Raw genomic sequence first — 27815 nt, 5'->3', positions numbered from 1 at the left:
CCCTCTTTCACGCCTTTGTGAGGAAAATGAGGGAAGTTGACCCCTCATTTTCATTTAGAAATCCAAAGGGACGTTATATAAAAGATTCCCTTTAGAAGCGATTTCATTCAGCGCTTTTATCGCAATAGAATAAACTGATATATTTTTTTTTTTTTGGTGGGTGGCAGTAAGTGAATATTTTTTTGTTAACCACCACGTGAGGGTTTATTAAAAGTCCAACTTCTTTTTTTTTTTTTTTCCTTCTTGGCGTCATGCATTAGCATAAGCGCTAATGGTCACAGGTGGTTCGGCTGCCTGTCCATGCACAATGTTTTTTGGAGCCTGTGATCGCTAAACATCAATTGCGTTGCAATCTTCCAACACAAAACAACTTTGTGTGTGTGTGTGTATATGTGGATGAAGGAGGGGGGAATTCTAAAAGAGGAGGGTTTCTTTTCAGCACTGGCCTGTGGAATCTCTAATGGTGTATTATTCAACATTTTAGTCAGTTTCTGAAAGTTTCCTTTAAATCAAAGGTGCCGGCGCTGTGTAATTGCAGGGCTGCTCTGTCTCCTGCAGAGCGATTCCTACGACTGTAATCCCCCTGACAACAGCAGGCTGAGCTTCGAGCTGGCAGCCGGCCTGGTTCTCAACCCAGCGCTGGAGTCAGAGTTAAGAGGATGAAGAGGATAATTATTAGATTCAGAAACAGTTTCACAGCAAAAAAATAAACTACTGTTATTCACAGCTACAAGATGTGCTTATGAGTCGTGTTTAAGGCCTCCTCTGATCAATGACTTTCTTCCTTTCTCTTTTCTTCTTCCTTGTGGTACTGAAAGATTCTCTCTGTCCCTGACTTGACGTCCAGATGCAGTTGGTTCTTGTGAAGTGAAGGTTTGCCTGATAATTCGTGCTTGCTTACATTCATGTCATATTTCCACAGAGTTGGTATAAAACATCTCATCTCACATATATCAGGCATCTCAGAGCCAGAATGCTGATCTAGGACCAGGTCCTTGCAGTTCTGTTCGTTAGCATGTAAAGGGCAAAAACTGATCACTTGTCAGCTTTATTCCTCTGGAAACTCTTGTTCTGAGGGGCTAGTAGGGGTGCTACTGCACACACTCACTCACCGCTACTGCTGGCCACTTGTCCTTATGCCTTTCCTATGTACGACACACACACCCTCACTCACTCAAACACACCCTCACTCACTCACTCTCTCATACACACTCACTCACAAAAACACACACCCTCACTCTCTCACTCACTCACACACACACACACACACACACACACACACACACACACACACTCACTCACTCACTCACTCACTCACTCACTCACTCTCACTCACACACACTCACTCACTCTCTCACTCACACAACCTCACTCACACACACACACACACTCACTCACTCACTCTCTCACTCACACACACTCACTCACTCTCTCACTTACACACACTAACTCACTCTCTCACTCACACACTCATAAAAACACTCAATCACTCACTCACTCTCTCACACACACTCACTCACAAAAACACACTCACTCACTCTCACTCACACACACTCACTCACAAAAACACTCACTCACTCTCTCTCTCTCACACACACACACACACACACACACACACTGACTCACTCAAAAACACACTCACTCACTCTCTCTCACACACACACACACACACACACTGACTCACTCACAAAAACACACTCACTCACTCTCTCTCTCACACACACACACACAGACTCACTCACAAAAACACACTCACTTACTCTCTCTCTCTCACACACACACACAGACTCACTCACAAAAAAACACTCACTCACTCTCTCTCTCACACACACACACACACACTGACACTCACAAAAACACACTCACTCACTCTCTCTCACACACACACACACACACACACACACACACACACACACACACACACACACTGACTCACTCACAAAAACACTCACATTCTCTCTCTCTCACACACACACACACACACACACACACACACATACACACACACACACACAAGCACCTCACCAGCTGCTGCAGGCCACAGTCAAGAGGTACTTAGCATAACACTTGATCCTTTCGGAGAGAACGTAAAATTAACTGCCACTAGCATACATGTCTTCAAAGCAGATGGTTGTTCAGTAGAAGCAACAGAAAACTACATGTTCCACAGTTTGAGCCAAAAGTTTAAGGCTGCATTTTAAGCTATATTCATGGGTGATTAGAGTTATAGCAATATATGAGGATGTAAAGGAAAAAAGGCTTAATAAATAAAACCAAGAAATGAACAAAAAGGAAAAGAGCAACCATTCAGACTGGACATAAAGGATTTTTTACTCATTAGCATCAATTTCCAAATCTTTGAACGTAGATGGTTTCCCTCCTTCCCAGGTGTGACTGGTTCTGGCTTAATGTGATTTTTACATTGATTATGGGAAACCATGTTGGTTGCAGAAACAATAGCAACATTTTGGCTAGTCATAAATAACTAGCAACAATTAAGAAATGTTTATTAATAAATGAAGTCTCTATTATCTCTCTATGTAGCTCGTATTTGAAGTGTTTCTTCCAGACCATGGTGCCACACAGTACACACTACATGTACACATGAGCGTGGGGGAAAAACGCTACCTTGTAATTGCTTTGCTTTCTACCTTTATCTAAACAGCTTCTAAGGAAATGTGGTTTCCTGCTGTCCTTCCTTCTGTTCACTTCTTTCTGCCGTTCCCAAGCATGGCCCAAGCGTACACACCACGAGCCTCTTGTGGAGTGCTGTAAAGTGTTGTAAAGACTTGTAAAGTCTTGTAAAATGTCTTTTTTTTTCTTTTTTTTGCATGGGCCGTTGTAGCAAGTCCAAAGCTGGCTAATACTGCAGCATTACATGTAGTTCCTTACATCTCATGCAGCGTTCATCCCCGTGTGTTTAGCAAATAACATCTCCATCCGTGCGTGCTGCTAACTAAAAGAAACTTGGAGATATTCTTTGGTAGAGTGGTAAAGGTGACCTGTTTACCTATTTAGATACTGAAGCCAAGAGGTTTCAGTGTAAACAGCCATGTGATTCAGTTTTAAACAGGACTGAGCTTCAACTTGCTGGAATGCCCATGACCATTAAAAACCATGTACAACAGCATTCCTTATAAGCCTCAAAAACTCCCTCATATCACTGTGCTGAAGGGTTCTGAGTTAGACCTCTTCCAGTTCAGCTCAAGTTAAATTTCAAGAAAGTTGAGTTTACTGCATTACTGCAGGACTTTGAAACCATCGCAATCAGTTCATAGGTGCTAGAAATGTGTTTTTGCATAGGTGCATCTTGTGCTGGAGTCTGATAATACTGTACATGGGGCTGTGGTAGCTCACTGGTTAATGTTCTTGACTTGTAATCAGAACTTGCCAGGTCAAGCCCCACCCCTGTTGGTCCCCTGAGCAAGACCCTTAACCTTTGAATGCTTGATTTGTATTCAGTCATAATTGTAAGTTGGTTTAGATAAAAGCATCAGATTAATGTCATGTGAATGTACAGAAGACATGTACACTACTCCAAAAAGATTGTGTAATTAAAATCTTGTCTCTAAAACATTGTGTAACAGATACTGTAGCTCTAAAGACACAGCATAGTAATTCTTGTCCCTTTGGGAGAGTAATGACTATAATCAGGATTTTATTTTAATTCGAATCCCATACCATTCTTAAAGAAACTCTTTTGTGACATTTGACAGATAGCCAGGGCCACTGAGTTATCTATGTGCGTAACAGCAGCGATTACTGTTAAATTACTCAGGCTCATACCCGTTACTGTCAGCCACGCCTGGCTTTTGTGTCGGAATTGGTGTCTTCTCTGGTGGTTGGTATTATTTTGTTCACGGGAATGTTTTCATCTTGGATTATTTTTCTCGTCTGACCAGTCTTTTCAGCTACCTTTCAAAATGTAAAATACTAAAGAAATACTACAGTGTATTATATTTACATTTTTGGTATACATCCACAACACATTACCATAACAGTATATTTGAATATGGTTTACTTTTGAATAATTACTCATTTGTATTTGACAGGTCTGAAAGTTACATTCCTTTCTGTGTGTGTTTTTTGGGGGTGGAGGGGGTTGGTAGTTGTTGTTTGTTTTGGCCTTTGCTGAAAATATTAAATGTGTAAAACCTCTATTTCCACATATTACCATATACTGTCCTGAGGACAAACTCTCGAAATGGAACCTTTTTTTTGTCTTTATTGCACCGTGTTGCATCTCCCAGTCATCCTGCTGTCTGTCACTTCCAGTGCAACGTGGGATATTTCCTCTCTGGTCCTTTGCAGGGATTGCTAATGCAGTGAAGTAGCGGCATTAATGATCTCTTCCACACTTTAAAAGACACTCCTGGTGCAGCACGCAGGCACGCCATCATCTACCTGTCCACCCAATCACCTGTCATGAGTGTTCTGGTTATGGAACTGCACTGGAATTATCACCAGGAAGTAGCTTTTTTTCATCATCTTTCTTTGGCACTCTGTTTCTGTTGCTTTAATGGATGAGGTCCTACTATATTATAATATGACCACACGTTATTATTTACTGCGGTCCTTGTAAGCCTAGGTTCAACTCACGTGTTTTATGGTATGTGATTTCTGAGAAACTGCGTTGTAACAGCGTCCGAACAAACGTTAGGAACATACCAAGGTGTGGACAGAGCAATCTAATGGCTTTGCAGCCCTGCAGTGCTACACAGGACTGTACGTGAAGACAACTGGCAAAGCAACCCCAGCTCAAGCTGCTACTAAACCCTATAACCCTTTGCGCCCTGCTGCCAGGGAGCTGGAAGCCCAGGGGTTGCCAGGATCCCGGCCTTGGTGCGAGCAGCAGTCACTCTTACGTTCTGCTCTGCTCGCCAGGCCCTCCTCTCAGACGAGGAGAAATAAAACAGCTGTCTAACGTGTCGCCATACTGTCTTGGACATGGATAATAGCGCTGAAGTTGAAGGAAGGGGCCACACACGCACAGCAACTGCTGTCCTCGCCTCTGTTTGAGAAAGAAGTATGAGGTCATGTGCTACTGTTTGTTGGAGTGCATCGGTGTGGGGCTGATTTGGTGGACAGATAGATGATGGCGTACCTGTCTGCTGCACCAGGAGTGTCTCTGTTAAAGCGTGGAAGAGGTGGTTGTCCCTGCTTCTATAGCTGCGACTGGTTTTGAAGGAGCTAACGTAACATCAAGCATCATTAAAGCTTTAAAGTCACATCCTGACCTCATGAAATATTCAGGAGAGGTGTAACCAGCGAGAGTGACTTCACTGTAGTTCATGCCAGACAAGTTGGGAGAAAACTATGAGCACTAAAGCCTCCCTTTATCCTGGCTGCATTTTTCTGACCATGCTGCAGATGAAGTGGGAGAGAAGGTTTGCGATTCTGTTTACACATGCAATTTGTCTCAGCTTCCCACACGTGTTACATACAGTAGCATTTGAGCCAGACCGAATGCTAGTGTAATGTTTTCTTTGCTTTAAAAGGATGTGCCACAGGCATCTGTCTAGAAATGCTAAGCAAACAAGCATGGTTTACCTCTTGAAGCTCATCCCCTCTTGCTCTGCTCCTGTGTCATGCTTAGGTCATCAGACCTCAGCAGTGACCTCATAAACATTAGATTAGCATTGTGTTTTACGCTCAATTAACCCCAGACCCACGTCTGCAGGGTAGATACAAACACACACGCACATACACGCACGCACGCACAGAGAGTGCCATCAATCAGAAGGTTTATAGCTGAGTGTGTCTGTTACCAGTGTGTGCTAGCAGCCCTGTTATCGAAAGCTGTGTTCCTGTTGCTTTTACAGCCTTCTCATTGCATGTTTAACATACATTAGCATTTATGTGCAATTCCGCATCAGTGTTCATAGGACGGCTGCCAGAGAGAACTGGGTGAAATAATGAATATTCATTTTTCATAAGAGGATGGTTGTTCATGTGCTCTGTCGAGCATCGGCCCTTTTATGCACCTGTTGTGGTTTTCCATTCTAGAAGGAAGCATAATCTGAGTGCACAATTTTAACTATTTTACTTTTTAATAGCTTTACAAGGGACTTTATGTTTTACACTTCACAGAGGTTTCGCTTGTTGGGGCAGCTTGAAAGCAATGTAATGTATGCACATGTACATATGTGGTCTGTGTATGTGTGTGTTTGAGTGTGTGAGAGATACAGGGAGTATAATCTCCCTTCAGATATGATGTCATAGTGTGTGCTATTTTAGCATTTGCTGGGATATTTAATGTGAAGGCAGCACTTCAACATGAGTGTGTGTGTGTGTGTGTGTGTGTGTGTGTGTGTGTGTGTGTGTGTGTGTGTGTGTGCGCGCGTGCGCGCGTGTGTATGTAGTCTGCTTCTGTACATGGGTCAGACCTCCATTCGAGTATTTAATACATACACTGTCCTTTCTGTATCTAAGCCACACACCAGCACATCAGGAGCCCGGCGAGGAGCATCAAACACATGCACACACAGGGGCAGCACATACTCACAAAGCACATGCAACATTTGTGCATGTGAACTTCCTTCTAATTTTGTCGATTGTGTTGAAGCGAAAAAATGTGGTTTCAGGTTTCCTAAACAGCTTCTGCAGAGGAAATGAAACCCAAAAAAACACCCAGTTTGCTCTTGCTCGAAGGAAAGAATTGTTTATGTAATTCAGTTGTTTATAGCACATTGCGATGCCATGTTTGCCTTTGTGTATCAGTACTTTTCTGATCAGTACTTTTCCTGATCACTACACATTCATCCTACATATAATCCAGAATTTTATCTAGGTAAACTAAATGTTGTAACTAAATCACACAGCCTTTACAAGTCTTCATGTTGGGATGTTTCTAGGGTCCTGTTCCTGTTTTCTTTACTCTCACTCTGACTCGAACTACTCCCGTGCAGTTTTGAGAGTTGTTTCGGTCAAATATAGTTCATGCACGGGCAGTTTTGCTGTGTGGACAACCCTTCACATACTTAATTGTTTATTCATAATGAATAGTCTAGTACTATACTGTAGCAGAACTGGGCCAGTTTGCTCATGATAGGGACGGAGTGTACTGTGAACGTCTGCTGACTGTAAGCCTAGAGTGCCTCTCCTAAACAGCTGCTGTGGTCCGGACTTAGGTGAAGGGCGTAAATCTGTTGAAAAGTCCCGGAACAGTCCCAGAACAATGCACTGGAACCCTAGATGACCGAGGACTTTCAGAGAAGGCGTGATTTGAGTTCTTTAAGAGTGGGGTTGAATTTCAGTCCTGGATAATTGACAGAGGTGGCTGGTTTAGGCACTGGGGTAGGATTGCTGAGAAACTAGTTTTCTTGTCCTTCAAAGGAAATTTTAGGTGCTGTGCAGATGTCCTGAAGAATTCAAAGAAATGTAGCTAGCACCATTCGAAACACAACATCAGCACAGAAAGACAGACCTGAAGCCAGATTCAGACCCGGTATGAAGTCTGTTGTCATGCCCTCCGATACATGTTCTGACTTGCCCTTCCTCCAGTTTCGCTGTCCAAACCCATGTGAAATGAAAAAGAAAGCTTTGTGATTTTATACAAATCACAGTTTGTCAGTGAATGAATGGACCTTGTCATTTTCCCTGTCTTTTTTAAACCTATATTTCTGTACAGCACCGTGCAGGGACATTTCTATGTTTTCCTGCTCCTCTGGCAGTTGCCTGACTTGCTTTATTGAAAATGTGTGTGAAAAGAGCTCCCAGGAAAAAGTGTCAACTTGAATTAACACCTAATGCTTCTGTCATTAGCAGCCTTCGACAGACTTCTGGAATTTCTTTGATGCTTCTCTTATAGCAAAGGCTAATTCACTAATCTCTGTTTGGGGAAATTCTGGTATTCGGGTCACAAATGATTCCCCCACACTTGGGATATAAACATGGCTGAACTAAGGAGAGCCATGCCACCACTCTACCTCTGCACCCTGCTACTTACCCCTGATGCTGGACCTTGCTACTCACCCCTGCCTCTGCACCCTACAACTCACCCCTGTCTCTGTGTCCTGCAAATCACCCCAGCTTCTGTGCTGCTACACAGCCCTGCCTCCACACCCAGCAACCCTGCTGCTGGGCTTGAAGCGGGGGATTTGATTATGGCATTACCAAAAAACACGTGGTCATGGAGGGCATGTGGGCTCTGAGCCCAGCAGCAGGCTGATCTTTTGAGCTGAGATGCACTTAAGACATTTGATTGAACTTGTGAGGCATAAATTATAGTTTAAAGTTTTATGGTCATCTGACTTTTTTGCACTGCTTTTTATAAATCATTTTTGAAATGGGTCTGGAGTTCTGAAGTCTACAGTGGATTTCTTCCCCCTTGTCTTTATTTTGGGAGTTTGGTGTCTTTTGTGTGTGTGCTTGTGAGTCTCCGGCAGTCACAGGTGGTGGTATGGATGGTGAAGGGTGTTTGGCATGGCTGGCATGGTGCCCAATTGGTGATGGGCACTGGCTCACTGGGCTATTCCTGCGTCCACACAGGGGCCGCTCTCTGTCTGTCTCTCCGGCAGGGGAGTTCAGGCCGGCTCCAGAATGAGATGGAAGTGAGGTGTTTGGCTCTCCATCTGCTATGGGTGGATGCCTGTGTGTTTTTGTCTCTGATTCTGTGTGTGTGTGTGTGTGTGTGTGTGTGTGAGAGAGAGAGAGAGAGAGAGAGAGAGAGAGAGAGAGAGAGAGAGAGGGAGAGAGAGAGAGAGAGAGAGAGTCTGCTTTGTTTGTGTTTGTTTTGTGCATTTGAGTCTGTATATGTGCATGTATGAAAGCTTCCTTTTTGTGAGTGTTTGTTTCTCGTTCTGGTTAGTGTGTCTTTGTGCAGGTCTTTGTACTGCACCCTTCTCCATCTCCCAGTGCAGTGGTGCAATAGCTGAACATTCCCTTGCCTGCTGGTAGCCCAGGGCCCAGCCTCACACACTCTGCTGTAATCACCTGGAGGATTTGTGAATACAAAAGTAATGTGATTAAACACATTCCCTGCCCCCACCCCCAAAAGTTTACCCAAATCCTCTTGCCTTTTTTTTTCTTCTTCATAATAACATGATCATGGATGGGATGCATTGTCCAAGGTCACTGGCTTGATAAACCGGCAGGTATAGCTGGTATCTTGTCTGGTTTGGAAACCTCACTACCTGCCTTCTAAATGAGGGTTTTCTAACTTCAGTTCTAGAGGGCCACAGCAATGAACAGTTATGTTGTCCCAGATTCTAAACACCAAATTCAACTTAAATTAATATAATGTTGATCCAAATTCATTTAGGCCTGCAGGACATGAGTTTAAATACCTTTCTATAGATATATAGTGCATAATGATTCCATCTTTAAACTGCTCTGTAGCTTTAGTTCCTGCTTCCCTTTCTTTGCTTGAGCAGTTCTACTGCTTTTTAAACACTACAGTGACTACAGTAAATATTATAATATTACCAAGTCACAGAGCCTCCTAAATTAGTGTACAGAAAATATTTTAATATTTCCCTCCTCTAAATGCTCCCTGTAAACCGGCAGATGATCTCTCGTGAACATCAGATGTTCGTAGGTCAGGAGTTCAAGCATTCACTGACAGCAGATCAGAGGAACGCCAGAGCCTCTTAGGTAAAGCACAAGGCCAGTGAAGTGTGCTCTAAGCCCTTGTCTGCGCACCCCTTACTAGGGTTTAGTCCTGCTGGGTCATTAGAACAGAGATGACTGATAGCACGTGGGTTCGAGAGTCCTTCTCCTGGAGCAGGCAGAGAATCTGCCAGAGGGAGTGAACGTGTGATGAAGAGGCCCTTACTGCAAATTTTAGCCCTCAGTGGAAGCACTGCAGGACTCGGGACATGTTCTCGTACACACACACACACTCACACACGCTCACACACACACGTGCGTGCAAACACATCCTCCCTAAAGCATTATACACACGTCCTTTAAAGCATTACACACACCTCGTCTAAAGCATTGTTCCTGAAGTACCACAAGTGGGAGGCTTGAGCCCCTCTCAAACAGAACCCCTCTTAACCCCTTTTAACATGTTACACATTGCCGTGTGTGAATTTGCCTGGTCAAATCCGTGGGCCACTCACTGCGACGCTCTTTGCTGTTGCTGCTGGCTAAGATACCACTGTGGTGGCTCACCAGCACTGCAAACCTCAGGAGAATAAACTGCATAAATAAAGTTTAAGAGCAGTCTTCCTGCTTCTCCTGCTTTCATCTCCACCTGCTGACTCACTCTTTCGCTCTCTCTCTCTCTCTCTCTCTTTCTGTCTGTGTGTCTCTGTCTCTCCCTCACACTCTCTCTCAGTCTCCCTCCCTTACATTCTCATATGCTCTCTTTCACTTCTAGCCCCACCCCATTCCTCCATCTCATTGGCTGTCAGGTAAACTGATTTCTCTATCCCTGAAATTAATAATGAAACAAAAGAAGCACCAAAACCTGGTTTGAAACGTGCGTGACGCTGTTCGGCATCGTCTCCGTTGCGTAGCTGAAGGTACGTTCGGTTTGCTGTTTCTTCCTCATTTCCTTTGTGTGTGTCATTTCAACCACAGCTGCGTTAATTCTGTTGTCCGGGTCTGCCACCCCTCTAAGAGAGGCGTGGAGTGTGGAATTATAGCAGGCTGCATCTGGAACAAACATCACTGCCCAACTTAATTGTGTCCTGTCATATTTAAATGCTCCTCTACTCAAAGAAAGGACAGTTGCTATCTCTGTATCTCTCTCTCTCTCTCTCTCTCTCTAAACCTCTTTTGCTTTACATTCCTACCTGTGTCTCTCTTTCTCTCTCACTCTCTCTTCTCCGCTTATCCCCCTTCCCTGTGCGGTGCAGACCATGCTTTGGCCCCTAGACCTGTCAGCTACAGTGAGATGTTTGAACAAACCGACTGTGGCAGCATCCAGTGAAAGGCTTAAACTGAGGCCTGGAAGCACCCGCCCTGCTCTGCTGCTGCTTAACCCCTTCACTGCTGCCCAGATGACAACAGGCCTCTCAGCGGTCTGGGTGCTAAAAGCATGCCAGCACCCTTTTCTCTCGGAAAATCGTCAGCACTGTTCTCTGTCGTCTACATAAGAGCCATTCGTTCATTGTGAGAGAACTTATCCTGAGTGGAGAGCTATGCAATATTAGAGAAGATAAAAACAGGGTTGTTTATATCTTTGAAGTCTAGGTTTACTGTTTGTAAACCAACATTGCTGTCATCGAATGAATAACTAGTTGTTAAACCCTGTCTTGAAATGTTACTAAATCTTATATCAGAGTCATGTACTTGTATGTGTTTACTGTAAGATTTCCACCTTGCTTCACATTTGATTAACTTCTCATTCGCATTTACAACAGCACGCACACCTTGATCAGGTCAAACCCTAGCACCCATCTATACAGAAGAGACACAAATGCATTTTCCCATATCAGCGTGTTTTCAATCGCGACTGCTACGAGGTGAACACATCTCGTCAGTCCACTCACCCCGCCTCTGACAAGCAGAGCTCTACCTGACCAGCTTTGCTGTGTGCTGTGATATATCTTGTGGTATGTTCCAGATGATGTGGTATGTTCTAGAAGATGCTGTGGTATGTTCCAGAGGATGCTGTGGTATGTTCTAGAAGGTAACTGCTGTTCTCCCGGTTTTTCTTACCCTTAAGTCGGTTGGACAAGATGATACCTGTACATTAATCTATGGCCTACCAGCTTATGGTTGCTTCTAACGCGACATATGAAGTGGGGCGGATACTCTGCATAATGACACTGTTGCCTTTGACTCTGAACTTGCATTGACTGGTTGTGTGCAGTCACTGATGTTGCAGTTATAGAGTATGACATAGATACTGGATATACCAGTCTGGAGTATTGTCATACTGTGTTTTTCACATATCTTACCATTACATTATGCCTAATATATGGGTTAAGAGAGCATGCCCGGGATAAGGGTTTTACACTGATGTTTTAGTCTGGTTTATGGGGCCATACACTTCATAAGTAACACAACACGTGATAATTTAACTTGACTATGTGCTAGAAATTGCAGCATACCAGATATAGGCTTCCTGCCAAACTCAGTGGCCAGAAGCTAAAAACTATAGAAGTAGAAACAGGTTATAGAATGAATTAATGGTAGCCTGTAGGACTTAAGCAAATCAGGACATAGAAATTAATATAGTAATTCAGGTGAAGCAGCATCATGAGCCGTTCATGTTTTTACTGTTAACATACTTGCGCAAGCTAGTATGTTACTGCATTACTGCAGTGCTAACAACACACTTACCAACTGAAGTGGTTCTTAGTTGGGACTTTGGTTTTAAAGGTTAAAATACAATATGGGTCAGCGGGATTAAAATCAAACAAACGTGTAAAGGTAATATCTTAAGTCATGCTTGCTTTTATGCATGTATTCTTCCATAATGTACCATAAATGCACTTTAAGTTTGAATAATGCTAAGTTTCTTGCTGAGTTGCTAGTTAAAATAGAAACATGATAAATATATCTGTTGAAGGACAATTTAGTACTTGGTTAATAAAGACAGCAAGAATTTCTATTGCCAAGATGCTTGCATTGTCAAGCAAATGTTTAACCTCACCTTCTTGATTGCGTAAACGGTCGTCTAATCCCATTTCTGCCGTTTCACTCACTACCCACCCATCTCTCCTACATACAATCATTTATTTTTCAAGGTGTAGCTCTCAGAGTGTACCACGGTTATATTTCTGTTTGTTGTGTTTGCATTCATTTCTGCATTGTAGAATGGTGCAAGTCAAACCCCCAACGAGTGTTATGCACAGCAGCAGGAAAACTCAAAAGGTAATGACTAAACAAATGCAATGTCCCATACTGCTACTGGCAATCTTCATTTGGTTTTTTAAATCAGACTAAATTATAAATGTCATTTCATGAAATACTAATAGAGCTTTTTATAGAACAGCAGGTGCTAATGTATTCTTGGTTAGGTTTCTTGTCGTGATTTCACATTCATTATCAAATATATATATATATATATATATATATATATTGCAGCATCAAGATTTCTAGTACATTTACAGAGTAATGCTGTGAAAGCATTATAAAGGTTCAACTGTCAAAAGGATTAAGTTCAAAAGGATTAAGTTATTGCAGCCTATAAACACCTGAATGTACTTTTAGGAAATATTTCAACATTAATTGAACACACACCTTTTACCCTTACATGAGATTGCATTTGAATGAAAAGTAAATTTGGTGTTATTAACCGAATACGCAGCTTGGTCTCACTACAACTAGTTAGTGTTGTCTTTTTACTCTTTTTTTGAATCCATAGTTAACTTCTATGTTTAGAGTTAAACCTTGTAGTTTATAATGTAACTAGGTAATGTGACTGTCTGAAGACTTTTTCTAGTATTTGGTCACAAATCAGTATTGAAAACAATTTATACCAGATGAAGTGTCTGAATGAAAAAGGTTTGTAATAAGTATAAAATATTCAGATAATTATAAATGAAATTTATTTTATTATAGAAATTGTTCTGGGAGACCTCTAGGGAAGACAAATACTTACATTTTTTGACAAACAAAATTGAATTATATCGAAGACACAATCTACTGTTTTTTACCAAAAGTTAACGAAATTTTTTTTTTCTTTTTCATTTCCAATTTAGCATTCAGAGCGTTCCACATATATAAGTTTTTCTGCCAGCAAGCTTTGGAAATAAATGGATTGGCTTCTTGTAAAAACTGTGTAGTCATGATTGCGTTGGCTCAAAACTGTTTTTGTTACTACAGGTCCACAATCATTACAGAGACGGGCAGAAGTTGTTGATATAAACCAATAATGGAAAAGCAAGAAGCAAAGGCAGAAAAGCTCGCATGAATGTTGTTCCTTCCACAGATGCAAGACCAACTTGGTTTGACAGTCCATCCACAGTTCTTTTTTTATGTCATAACATACAATTGGCCATTTACAAATACATCAAAATGACTGGAAACTGAAAACAGATTTTTGTTCCATTTCTTTTAACGATATAACACGGGGCACTTTACATCAAGTCTGTTCTCTTTCGATTCTTCAAGTCATTGTGTCCAAAGAATGTTAGAGAAGTGGCACTATCCCAGGACAAAAAAACCACGGGTCCTTTTCTGACTTCCTTCTCCTTTCTGTAGTGAAATACTGCTGAAGAGTTTTGCCTTGCAGCTGTGAGAGGCCAGGAGACCATGTCTCTTTCTCCCTGTTCCTTCACTGCCTTTACTGTAACCTGGGCCAGTACTGGGACATGTCCGGTTCACTGCCTGGCACTTGTACCGGTACAGACACACCAGGTGAGATTAGACCTGCAACACGAGGCAAACAAATGAGGAGAATGGCGAAAACTGATATTCAGTCCTTACAGGAATACGGACATGCCTATGACATTTGAATGATGTATGAATGGCATCTTGGCAACTACAATGAGAATCTGAAAACCAATACATTATTATTATTATATCACTCATTGTTTGATTTATTAACACAGACAATTTCATATAGGAAGAACTTGTGTAGCACCATATTAAACGTAGCAACTGCAGAAATAAAACCCTCATACACATAAAAAGAGGGGCTTTAAGGGTCTTACTTTCCACAATGCATTACTAGTTTTCTGTCATTCACTGAGGGGGGAGGGCTTACCCGTAGAGGTTGTGCCGGAAGTGGCCATCGACTGGCTGTTCATATGTGCCTGCATGTGCGGGGGTGTGTACGTGTCATAGCTCCGCCCATTCACTGAAGGACTGGTTGGCAGCATGCAGGAATAGGACGAGGTTTGGCTTGCCTGGGGGAAGGCAGAGAGGCAAAGACAGAGATGGCCAAATGTGTCAGAAGCACATACTCTTCACATCATTAGAGAGACGAACAAAAACACACCTGCGAATGAAAGGGAGGTTGCATAATACTGCAATTAAGAGGGATTACTGCATTCTGGCTATTAAGCCTTGTCATTTTACGTTCAACATTTGCTCCAGAACAGCATTTCACAGCACAGTGTAATATACGGTGCCGGGTGGAAAACATACTTGCATAGGCAGGTTGTTGGCCATGGTAAAGCTCGGCATTGGTGGCAGGGCGCTGTATGTGTTTGTGAGAGCTGTGTCACTCCTTCCCAACATGGAGCCCGACGTAAAGGACACTATGGAAATGACAGATGCAGAGGTGGATTAAGCATGGAGTTCAACTGTGCAAAGTACAGTGCAAAGACACAGAATATTGTGAATGGGTTCAAAGTGAGTGACTGACTGTGTGTCTGTTCTGTCTGTCTGTCTGGCTGTCCGTCCATCTATCTAGGTGTGTGTAGGTGCGGTTTACCTGGCGTTGTGGGCTGCGGGATTGGTTGATAGACGCTTGTGCTGAAACTGCTACTTATAGGTATGTGGCTGGTAGAGTTGTTGGCTTGTCGTCTCTGGTTTCTCAGTTTTTCTTCTCTCCTCCACTTTGCTCTTCTGTTTGAGAACCACACCTGGGAGAGAAGTTATTCGAAGTCATTATTTGGTAAAGGTTACGTCATTACGTTTAAAGCTGTTAGAAATATTTGAGGAGGCTGTCAAAAGCTCACCTGTATTCTGGCCTCCGGTAAGTCGATTTTTGCAGCAAGCCTCTCCCGTGCGAAGACGTCGGGATAGTGTGTTCTTTCGAACTCTGAAACAACACGTCAGAAACACGTCAGCCTAAATGTTCATTAACTCAGAATGTGACATGTGGAAATGTGACGTTTACCCAACCTAGGATGTGATGTAATATTTAGTATGACGAATACTTTTATTAATACCCTGTACGTCGACACACATATATTGCTATAGGACCTTGAACGACAGGAATGGCGTTTAGGTTTGCCGTACCTTTTTCAAGCGCTTCTATCTGTTCTTGTGTGAAGGACGTACGATTCCTTTGCAGTTTTCTCTTTAACTGGAGTCTCATTTGGGCCTCTTCTGAATCTTCCCCATTCGAGCTGATGGAGTTCGTGTTTTCACCGCCTCCATCTGACTGCTGACAACCATCTGCTAAAGGAGAACAACGCATTCTACAAAAATCACGCTACTTATAGAAATGTGGATTTGGGGGATTTCTTATGCGGCAATTTTCTTGTAATATGTGTGGATAAAACGGTTTATAATCGACACAAACACAGACTTTCTTTGTATCCGCTTGTTTTGAAATGTGAACTGAAACGAGCTAATGTGATAAAATATTTTAACGCGCCTCAGTGCTAGTGCTCTAATCTTTTAATGCCGTGCAACGTCGTTTGACAAACTCGACGAGGGAAGGCAGTGTTTACGGAATCGCGTCAAAAACCGTCACCTTACTCCAAAGAAATGTTTTAAAACTTCTCCCATTTCAGTCAGAGAGCTTCTTCAATCATGGCTACATTCCATATGGCCGTTTGAAGGCCCATTGAGGTAAAGCACCAATCCTTGAATAGAAGGGGATGCTTTCACCACGACACAATGCGCAAAGAGTTAGCGAGTGTTAAATACTTGCGCTGGGGAGGGATGGCAAACTTTCGTGGGTAGAATTTTGAAGAGACAATTGAGAGAGACAACAAAAGGATTCTCTCGAGCCATGCAGTGCCCCTCATTGTAGCACGAGGATTTCAGTCAACAGACTTTTCAGCGCAGTGTGTTAACCTTTATGCACAACCGTCATTAATCACTGTCCCGAGGCTGCTCCGTTCAGCCTCACATAGGATTTATGCCTTCTATAGGCAGAGGAAGAAAAGCACCGGGGCCACCGCGACTGAAGCATCTCAATGCGCGGGCTGTGTTAGCACGAGAAAAGGGGTCAGGGGTGCCGGCTGTGGGTCTGTATGCTTTAACCTGCCACGTCGGTGGAATCTAATGTAACGTTGTCGCGCTCAGTAAAAACAGTTTTATTATGAAACGTTGCCTTATAATTTGTCCAGGTTGGGATTGAATTGTACACTTAATGCACTCAACCATATATGTGCGTTCACGTTTAGGCAAAGCCAAAAACAAACAAACAAAAAAAAAACGAACAAGAAAATTATTAACTGCATTAACTTACATATAGTAGACTGGAACATTAGGAATTCATATACATTTCTTTACAGAATCAATACATGAAATAGCTTAAATGGGTAAGTCGTATACAGTCTACAATGACTTTTATATGATAGCTATTAATTACTAGTAGACTAAAAAGGCTAGTAGAATCTATTCATATATGATTTTATATGTAAATGTTACTTAAGATGAAAGTACAATTTTCTTTTCTGGTCTGCACCTTTTAAGAATTAATCCTTAAAAATGAAGTGAATTCTTAGACTTTTTTGCATATCTTTAAAACTCACTGGATTTGATGTTTGTTTCCTCAAACATCAAGAGTCTGTGGGGAAACTCCCTAAAGTAAAACTAGTAAAACCGAATGCAAAATTGAGAACAATTGTGATGTGTTTCTCTAGTGCACACTGAAATCCAAACCTGCCAAGACCCATATCTCTAAACCCTATAGACAACTAGTCTTTCATGTGTGTGTGTGTGCGTGCGCATGCGCGTGTGTGTGTGTGTGCGTGCGCGTGCGTGCGTGTGTGTGCGTGCGCATGCGCGTGTGTGTGTGTGTGTGCGTGCGCATGCGCGTGTGTGTGTGTGTGTGTGTGTGTGTGTGTGTGTGTGTGTGTGCGTGTGTGCGTGTGTGTGTGTGTGTGCGTGTGTGTGTGTGTGTGTGTGTGTGTGATGGAAAGAGGTCAGAATTAGCAGCCAGGCTGATCTTTCAGCTCTCTTCAGTAGAAGCTAAGCATACCAGGTCCTCTCATTAAGATTGAGTTGTCTCTTTTGCTGTCAGTCCAGATGAGTCCACTGTTTTATTCAGTATTGTGTGGCCGTCGTCAAACTGAGATCATGTTTGTCTACCTCACAGTCCTGCGTGTGCCGTATGTTTGCGGAGTGGGGTAATGGACTACTCTGTTCTTTACTCATATAAAAATAGAAAAGAGCTTGCTGAGAAAACATTTTAAGAGAGTCACACTAATGGGTTATAGCCTAAACTAGCACTTAAAATAAACCCTGCCATGTAGACTGTATTTTAGAACCACTAATCATCGGTTGCTTGGTTGAAAGCTATTAAATCCCATTTTAATATATTTTACAATTGCTCTCTGGTGTATATTATTTATAAATGATGTCAGTTAATAGGTTTATAGGCTTAGTGCTGTACTGAAATCAATTTGAATTCTATATTTTGATCAATGACATGATATTAGCCTATGTTAGACTGTGGTAGATGTTGTCAGCATTGGACTGACCAACAGTCAAACGTTGGACAGTGAATTTATGCTGTAAAATCTGGATGATAACCATGCATGGTTAAGATGTGTTTTATGTAAACTATATTTGTTCAGCAGCCTGCGATTGCTTTGGCATACTGAATTGCATAGCTGTGTTTGCAGTGTCTCAAAACTCATAGTTTCCTAAAATCTCTTAGCATTTTATGAATAGGATTAAGGACTTAAGGACTTGCAGGCAGGTGCTAATTGTTACCCATTGATGTGAACCGGTCAAGGATTTAATAGGCAGATATTAGGCATTTAAGAAACACAAGCAACATTCTCTCTATCTTTACAGTGTCCATCATTGTGTATTGCTCTTAAACGTGACATGTCTAATTGGCAAGTGGAGGCACTTCGTGTCGAGGGGTAGCCTGTCCCATCTCCTCAGCTAGACGCTTATTCATGTCGCCTTAATGAGATACAAAACGTTCTCTAATGAGCAATTACATAGCGACAGAACTGTTCCCATAACAAGTTCTTGAGTGTGACAGAAACATCCTTTGTACTGGACCCCCCAGTCCCAATACAAACAGGTTGAGAAGAGGTGTGGGGGGGGGGGGGTGATCAAAATTTTTAATTTGAAACAGTTTTAAAATAGAGAGGATGGATTAGTTTTGAGGATTTGGACTGAGAGTAGGTTTTCATTTATCAATGTTTTGTCGTTCCCTAAAGAATCCAGCATGGTCAATAATAACAGGCTATCACCAGAATTTATGTTCCATAAATTGTAGTATAGCTTAATATTGTAAATGATCTAAAACAATTTAAAAAAATAATAATAATAAATAATAATAATAATCAATTAATTAATCACAGAAAAAGGGCAATATTTTGATGTACGTCTCAAACGACGACCGTTTCCCAACATACCTTGGTTAGGCTGTCCTGGCACCGAGGTTCCGGGGTACCAACCCGGCCGGGTCCCCCATGTACCCGTCTGTCCGTTCAGCATTCTCAGTTTTTCATACATGCCATCTGCGCCCATCTGTTGCTTTTCGCTAGCCAGGTTGCGCAGTACTCTGTTTATTGATGACACCTGAAAGACAAAACCAAAGATACAGCTCATTAATTAAAGAGCGCGTTCTCGAGGTGGCATTTCCGTTTTTTCTGGCCCCTGTATTACACAAGCCTGCATGCCGAAAAGTAGCTGCGCCTCGTGTTCCGCTTGCCTTTTTTAGGAAACGGATTGATTTTAGAGTACACTCTCGTTCACGTTCAAGCTCATATATTCAGACAGACAGAACATAGGCTAATCGTATTTGTACAGTTATGTCGTGGCCTGTTATAAGTTGCTCAAAGTTGTTAATTGCAGTGATGGCCAAATTCGTAATGGTGATGGTCTACACTTATTGCACTTACACTTGGTATGTTATCGTTTGTGCAAATTCCCTCTGAAAGCAGTCTGTCACGGATTTCCCACGCAAAGATGGACGGGCACTCCCTCTTAAACTGGGCGATTTTGCCGACCACCTCAGGAGTCGCTACTCGTGGTTTACTTCCTCCGATAGCGCGAGGTCGAATGGAGCCCGTTTCATAGTACCGGCCCAAGATCTTACTCACACACCCGTTGGACACCTAGACAGAAAACAAAAGACACAAATCACATACATTATTTAAGAATGGTGTGAAATGTTATGTGTATGCGTCCAGTAATAAGCTTACGTTTTCATTGTCCAGCACTTGGACTTTTGCACCAGCATGGGTCTATAACACAAGAAATATACCTTCAGTGGTACGAGAAACCCTTTATGCACTTTTTAAAAATGCATTTGAACTGGTTCGTTCAATTTATTCTTGTTGTAGGAGTTTGGAGGTAGTATGTTTGGGATAACCAATTAGAGAACAAAATGAAAAAAGGCCAAATATAATTTAAAATGTATTCAAATTCTAATAGTTTTTAGTAAACCACTGATCAGTTTTGGTTGTAGATATTGACAATAATTTCACTCGCTTACTGACATAAATGAGAAAACGGCATGATATTGTCTAAGGTAGCAGAAATTATATTATAATTAATTAGCGTTGTCTCAGAACGAAGGTCTGTAAGCTTGGATTTTCGAATTGATGAGCGTATTTCCGCATGACTGGAACAAAACAATGCAAGAACATTCCTGGATTATTTTATGAATTTTAATTACACTGAGCCATGCAAAAACAAAAAAAAACAAAAAAAAAAGATGCATTCCAATCACCTGCAGAATCCGGGATATGTCGCACGGTCGCGCGCCACTGTGAGCAAGCTCGACTATTTTCTGTCTTGTGGAATCGGGCAGCGGTCTACCGTTGACGAACACCCCGCCGAGCTGGTTTACTCCACTGTGACCTGAGCAGAGAAGAGCCGAGTCTGTTTCATCTTAGCCAACACGGGGCAAAAGCAGTGTCACTCTGCACACAAATTCAAGTGTCTGCTTAAGTGCAAAAATAAATGTTTATCCTTGTCAGCAGCCTTGTCTATGAAATATTCAGACGAAAAAGTGAGCAAAGTCACTTTGAAAGTCAGCATTACCCCGTCAACAAAACATGCAACCGATAAAAGAGGAAATCGATTTCAAAAGTCGGCATTATCTTAGAATTATTGTCATTGTTAATCTGTCATATGCACGCGATTGTTCTCCAGATGTGCTTGTAATATCATTAGCTTCTAATACAACCGTGTTATAATTACACATGCACAACATTGATTAAGCATCAGCGCTCTGGTATGATCTCAAACAAAACATCTCCAACCCACTGAACCGAGATTTGCGCATCTTTGCAAAGCCTTAAACGGATCAGATGTCGTAATTCTATTCGTAGCACTGCATTATATGGTAATACGTTTTAAACGCTGCGCGGATTTAAAGCACAGCCCGAGATATCCAAGTACAGAAACTTTCAATCACATTAACCAAAACGCTGCTTCCGGTACATACAGTCAGGTAGTTCAAGTTCGATTTTAACAACTGTATTGGAAAAGCCCATAAAAACAAATAACAAAAGGTACCAAACCTGAACCCAAAAGGAAAAGAAGCGATGCTGTCGCGGGTTTCCGTTACTTCTCAGCTCTCGTCCCTGCGAAGCCTCCCGTTAAATTGAGCTCAAGAGCACAAGCTCCTTAGCAATAAATAAGCTCCAAATATAGAAGAGAAATATGACGAGCCTTCCTGACATTTGTCTTTAAAATAAAGCTAGCTGCACGTCAACTTTGAGCTTAATTTCTGGAAATGGGAGGAAGTCGCCCCGGATCATGCATGGAAGGCTAATTGAAAAGATCAGTTGGAGCACTTGTGGCAGGCATGTCACTTTATGACCCCGCTCTGCTTTTGAAAATCGCATCGTCACGACAAATAGTAGCGTGATAAAACGGCCCTTTCTGTCCGCATTTGGATATCGCTCAGACTAAATTGGACTCTACGCATTTACCCTTCAAGGGATGCTTCATTTTAAGGTAGCTGGGGGCTGTGCGCGAGCAAATTCACGGGGATGCGCATAGCCTTATTAAACGTGGCTTTTTAAAAAGAAGCAAAACCGACTAGCGTATATTTACGCACTGCCTACTTTGAGCTCGATAAATAAACAGTGCAAAAATCTGAAATTTGCACCAACCTAAACCTCAACTGAACTAATGCGTGAAGGCCGCGTGTTTCACAGCTTAACGCATAGTTATTCCTCTTGAATAATTCGACACTCTCTAATTATAGTGTAACATGAAAAAGTGTAACGTGCTTCCGCACAAAAAACCGTGGGAAGCAAAGTCCATCACCGTGTGGTTTGGGGGCTTAATTCAGGATTAGAGTGAGACCTTTCTCCTTGGCAGAGAGAGCAGCGCGGATAGGCGTTTTGTAGATTTATTGGCTTTGGGACCACGTCCCTTGTGTTCCCCTATCACCGCCTCCCAAAAAAGACTGACAGTACCCAAATTATAATATATAACCAAACTTTCTATTGAAAGGTTAAGTCTTCATCATTATGAGTCCCCACGGTGAACTTTGTCGGCCTCGCCCAGTGGCAATAATTACTCGCCTTGTATTCTACTTCCAATCAATTAATAGGAAGACATATGGTGTCAATTTGGTCGTTCCGGTCTATATACACTCAGGAGTTATTAGCATAAAAGCCTGGATAGGCTTGCAGCGACCTTTAAGTACACCAGAGTCCGCGCCCGTACACGTGCTCAGTAATACGCGCGTGAGACCTAGCATAACCCAGCGTGATTCTTCATAGACATTGTTCATCGACTTCAATAAAAAAAAGTAGAAATAGTCGATAGACGTCGATTTCACTTTAAATAAATACATAAATAAATAATAACAATAATAATAATAATTAATTAATACAACCGTAATATCTCCAATTATGTAATAATTGTCTCAAAGTATATTGCTCGCTGTGGATCCTTTGTGGCATGCACACAACTTTATAAACCATAAGTAAACACACTAAATCGCTGTTTATTTTATCTGAACATGTGGTATTTATGAAATGAGAAAATGTGGTGTCTCCTTTCTTTGGCGAATTATTTTATTACTAGCAACGATTCAAATGCTTTGTGTGTATGGCATGTATGTTTCTATTGTGTCTCACATTAGGTCGAAATGATCCGGCTTAACCGAAATTATTTTACAGTGAACGATCAAACATGATTATCTGTTAGTATATGAGGATGGTACAGATCTAACACGTTGTCTATGTAAAGAAAAAATGATAATTGCATTGAACACACCTTCATTACAGATGTCATACACCTCTTGTCCAGCATTAAGAGAGAAAATATGTCTGATTTATTATTATTATGGCAAGATGATGATACTGATAATATCTTAACTTCTGATGTCTCCATACGTTTAAACAATCCATTCCACATATTTATACAATGTTCCTACAAATCCGGAGAAATTTCGTCCAGCATAAGTGTGCTAAATTTATTCATGCTCCCCATAGTGTGTGTTTCACAGCGTAGCCCGCTATTTCCCTCCCACGCTATTTCATAAACACGAGGGGCGTTTCGTCAGAATCATGCGCGTCCGTTTCTCTTCGGCTAATGCACGAGGTGGATTGGCAGCCAGTGAATTAATTCAGGCGATTCTGCAATTATTTAATAGCAAGTTAAGCAGAACGCGTACACACCCCAATGTCTCTCCTCTCTCTCTCTATCTCTATCTCTCTCTCTCTCTCTCACACACACACACACACACACTATAAAGAGGGAATTTGAAAGTGATACTTTTAAGTAGGTTATTTGCAGTTTCACTCGGAAATCTTGAAAATGCCTTTCGTCGTAGCCAATGGAAAACCCACTACCGAATATAATTTAACGAGGCTCCAAATCTTGTTGAAGACATTAAATAGAAGTCAAAGTAACTGATGGCGGATTGTATGCTAGGCCATGCCTTTCTATTCTGAAGTTTTCAATAAGTTTTATTAACGACTGTCAAAAGGTTTGGAGCGACACGTCCCAACACCTTTGCTATACGTTGTAACCTGCGTCATCTAATATTCCCAAACAAATGCTTGTCTGGTTTGACGCCTGTGACGCCTTTTCTTGTATAGTCACATACAACCACGTTCATGTCAAAACATACTGAAAGGGGGAAATAGAAAAAAACTCCACTTACTGTTTTGCATCATTGAAGCTACACCAGACTCCCACGTGGCCCGGTTATAGTATTCTATTAGTCATAAAGAAACAATAACCATGGTCAGTTTTCATATTGGTAAGTATTAAAATGTATTTCAGTGCAGTGATTTTCAGCCTTGATTGTGTGCAGAAACGATACGGACATGATAATGCAGGATGGTGCGTGTGCTCGAAATGATTACTGATTCGTGCATCAAAAAAAAAAATGAGAGCAAGATACTGTCTCCACAAATAGTGCTTTAGGTATCCAGCGTTTAAACTTGCCTGGAAACAGTTGACTGTCCGCTTATAACAATTTATAGACTCTCATCTGCGTCACCCTAGTTAATAATTCCCTAGGACAAAGCAAAACATTTTATTAGTACACCTAGCACACCTACCCAAGTATGCTTGTTGCACTACACCTGAACTATTTTTTTATATTAGCTAGTAATTAGACGATGCAGCTGTCCGTAACGTTTGGCGACCTTGTAAAACTTGAGAAATCGTTTGGTCACTTTTGTACGGCGTATACCGCGGCTGTATCTCCATTTCTTCGCGGTTAAAAAAAAACTTCAAATGTAGGTTTGCTGGGGAAGCCTTTCTATGCACTTCAGATCCACTCCTCTGGTGACACACGCTGTCTACCTCGCATGGCCGCTTCGTAAAAGTGAAGGCAGGAGGGGGTGAAGGCGACCAAACAAAGCCCGCTGGATTTTAACAATGGTTCTCATTCTTCCTCTACACCAAAACCCAGAGAGCAAAACCCGGGCTCCCTAACTAGCTACACAGCTTCCAACTAAACGTACCAACAACTCTCAGAAGATACAAAGAGCTGAAGGGATCGACCCCCCTCCCACTGCACCCATCTCGCTTCGACCCTTCCCTGACATAGCCAGGACAGCTCACTACGACCCTGTGCTCGTTCCCGCAATGGGTTTTTTGTCTCTGTGCACGAAATAGAAAAGTAATTTCTTGTTATAAGTATTTGGATGTAATTGTGTTACTGGTATGTGTCGTTAGGGGCTGGAAAAAAACGATACAACAGCGCAGTAGGGCGCTCAATTGGTAAAAGACAATTGTATTAAAGAGTCCATTCAGTACACTTGCCGAAAAGGAGGCCATTGAAGAAATAGCCTCAGCTTTGATTTTCTCCCTTTTTATTTTCCCTTTTAAAGTAGATGGACTGTGTGTATTTACAGTTCGTATTCACAAATAAACGTATACAGCAAGAGCCGGGCCATGTGGACGTGCACGTGTTTCATAATGTGTGTCGCGCAATTTTCCAATGCAGTTCCAGAAAAGAACACCAATAATTATTTAGGTAACTGAATTATAGTGAGTCTGGGGTATACGTAGTATTTTTTTAATGTTAAAACAAATGTGGATTAAAATCTTTTTAAATCGTTACAGATCTGCAATTAGTTATTAAAATCAGTCAAACCGTAAACTTGTTTTGAGACTTTAAAAAGTGAAGTTTTTTTCCACCGTCTCTCTAGCTCCCTCGTGGCCTCGGTAATTTGGGTCCTTGCCTGCATTCTGGACTGTAGTTAATGATGTGTTTTAATACTGCTGCCTGCGACTGACTGGGCCTAATCTGCATTCTGCGCGTTCTAATGCGCGACGTCAAACCCTTTAATTAAACACGCTTATTCAAGGCTTCAGTATTCTACTACAAGCAAATTCGCATGTTGAAATGTGAATTTGGAAATAACATCCGAACAATAACTTGAAATCAATACTAAGCTTTACTACAGCCCAATTATGTTGTTTCTATTTAGTCGTAATTGAATTACATTTAAATTTAGGATAAATTAAATAATGGGTAAATTTTATTTTGTGGAAGTTAGTTTTTCTTCGTTTATTAATAAATGTATTATTTACTGACAAAAATAACTCAGGCTTTTGATAGACATCTTATTCTAAATGTTTAATATTTATTTTCTTTGGGATAAAACAATTGTTTCTACGTTTTGCAGGTCTTATTAATGCTTCTATTTTTGACATTGCTTTGTAGGCCTAGTCAATATACACTAAAAGCCGTTCATCGTGAAAAGTTGCTGCACTCGTTTCATTGCATTCCCATAATTATTATAAAAAACGCCATCAAGTTCACGGCGCTTTTTGGCGACGGCTACCGACTGAATTTGAGTTCGTGATTCAAGCTGACACTCTTCGCCGGGTCATTGCATCTCAATTTTCTTGGCCTGCTGTGACTTTTTACTTTCGTCTGTCACAACTAAAGATTTGACTAAGCACGGCAAAAAACGGACCCAAATTAAGCTCAAGTATCAGTAAAAAAAAATAAAATAAAAAATTTAAAAAGAGCTACCGCGAGGATCCATCCTAAAGGCACAGGATCTGTGTTTTACCCGTCAGCCATCGCTAACAAGCCTACTTGACGAGGTTTTTTTTGTTTGTTTGTTTGTTTGTGTTGTCCGTAAACAGCTTTTCTTTAATACACTAACACTTTTGTTACCAAAAGAAATAATTACCGAAGTACACGTTTACTTTTCAAGAGTTTATGGGCGTATGAGACGAGTTTGTCCGTGTATGAGCGAGGTTTAGAAATTCATACGCGTTGCACCGTTAAATTCGCCAGCGGCAAGTGGACAGAAGAGGAAAATCTCGAAACTTACCTTTTTGAGGCATGTTTTCCGCAGCTTTCGAGTTCTTGTTGGTACTTCTTGCCAATAAATAGAAGATGGCGGCCAGAAAGCTTTCTTAAGTAGTTTGTCCCTTATAGTTTCCAACTGATGGGTAGAATATAGAAATCCCTGTGAAGGAAACAGAATGACAATAAAATGGGATGTCAGCACCGCGCGAGACTAAAAATCTGCGAGAGGGAGAGCGAGAGCGCGCGCGCCCGAGAGAGCGAGCACCTTATGTTGACTGGCGATGGTGGACTACTAGTGTAATAATGTATGTGTTCCTGGTCCGTGCCTCGTTTCCACTCCTCTTCAGTGGTCCATTAGCGGAGCCTGACCTCTGTCATCATCTTCCAGCAAAACACTTCCTCCTGCCCCTGTGCCAGAGCGGGAACCGGGGCGCAGCAAGCGCTAGCTGTTCAAACTCACTAATCACTCCACACATGCAAATGCTACTCTCACCCACACCAAGTATTGCCATATGAAATGCTGCTGCGGTTTCATGCGCGCTGGCTATTGGACGACGAGCGACGGGAGTGTTCCTAGGAAATAGCGCGTCTCCGCAGTGCGAGCGAGGAACACGCTGAACCTGAAGGTACACGCGAACGGGCCGCGAACACACGGTGCGCGCCGAGCTCGATTGGACTATCATTAACCATTTATGCTCCAAAAGGTTTTGGTTGTTCTCTCGTGGCCAATTATCTCCGTGGATTAATGAAGCGTAAAATATCCAAACCATTTTGGTCATTGATTCATTACGTTTTAGAATTATGGCCAAGCGATTGTACAGAGATCAGACAAATATGCTAGCTACATGCGTAAATGTTTAAACATGATTATTTATTTCTACTGTTCAGGTTACGAGCTGTTTTTCTATGAGCACGCTGCACGCGATAAAAAATATATATGCAAACCCCATGCATTTGCCAGTGTTGGCTCCTACAGCAGCAGTTTGCTTACTGAGTCTATTTTTAAACGATCTTTAAGGGAAAAAATAAAGAAACTTAGATTAGGTCGCTGCTCGTTGCCAGGAGAAAACACGAGCGTAAATAAAAATATCATTAGGCCTACTAGCATGGCCAGACACTCAAACTACATTTGCTGATTGCTTGGGCATTAGCGCACACCTCGATAAACTCCAAAGCAACCCCTCCGAGCCTGTGTTTGAGTGTGCACACAGAGCACTTCTCTCAGCTTGGGGTGTTCCACTCATTTGTTGGATGGGAATAGATTCCGGGTCGGGATATGTGAAATGGAGTCGGGAGGGAGCGTGGGCGGCATGGTGGGGTAGTCTAATGAGGGGGCAAAATGCGTTGG

General features: G+C 41.9%; 1 protein-coding gene and 1 long non-coding RNA gene across 13 annotated transcripts in view; one reads left to right on the top strand and one right to left on the bottom strand.

The window, feature by feature from the left end:
• The first annotated feature begins 10361 nt into the window (after positions 1-10361).
• On the top strand, positions 10362-13862 carry LOC145651696 (uncharacterized). 2 transcript variants are annotated; one of them, XR_014117602.1, is made up of 4 exons: positions 10362-10469; positions 10806-11581; positions 12714-12771; positions 13726-13862. It is a non-coding gene; the product is annotated as an uncharacterized LOC145651696 (long non-coding RNA). The 2 variants fall into 2 exon arrangements; XR_014117601.1 differs by having other exon boundaries at positions 10409-10469; positions 11516-11581.
• pax6a (paired box 6a) overlaps positions 13435-27815 on the bottom strand; it is a 17575-nt gene continuing 3194 nt past the window's right edge. Inside the window, exons 1-14 of one of the 11 annotated variants that reach the window (XM_027025006.3) lie at positions 26733-27055; positions 26490-26627; positions 23849-23902; positions 22957-22980; positions 20447-20577; positions 19917-19958; positions 19614-19829; positions 19125-19290; positions 15811-15972; positions 15528-15610; positions 15281-15431; positions 14992-15104; positions 14609-14750; positions 13435-14271 (exon numbers count right to left, since the gene is read on the bottom strand). In XM_027025006.3, the coding sequence (XP_026880807.1) occupies positions 14186-14271; positions 14609-14750; positions 14992-15104; positions 15281-15431; positions 15528-15610; positions 15811-15972; positions 19125-19290; positions 19614-19829; positions 19917-19958; positions 20447-20577; positions 22957-22980; positions 23849-23902; positions 26490-26502 (1383 nt within the window). In that variant the 5' untranslated portion in view covers positions 26503-26627; positions 26733-27055 and the 3' untranslated portion in view covers positions 13435-14185. Of the gene's footprint in view, positions 14272-14608; positions 14751-14991; positions 15105-15280; positions 15432-15527; positions 15611-15810; positions 15973-19124; positions 19291-19613; positions 19830-19916; positions 19959-20446; positions 20578-22956; positions 22981-23848; positions 23903-24135; positions 24207-26489; positions 26628-26732; positions 27056-27815 lie in introns of those variants that run through there. The other 10 variants (XM_027025007.3, XM_081699026.1, XM_035532383.2 and 7 more) reach the window with 10 other exon arrangements.

The sequence above is a fragment of the Electrophorus electricus genome, chromosome 16 (assembly GCF_041902795.1).
Source record: "Electrophorus electricus isolate QZ-2024a chromosome 16, ASM4190279v1, whole genome shotgun sequence".
Lineage (NCBI taxonomy): Eukaryota > Metazoa > Chordata > Actinopteri > Gymnotiformes > Gymnotidae > Electrophorus > Electrophorus electricus.
The sequence above is the reverse complement of the archived record's forward strand: the minus strand, read 5'-3'. Positions and strand labels throughout refer to the sequence as shown.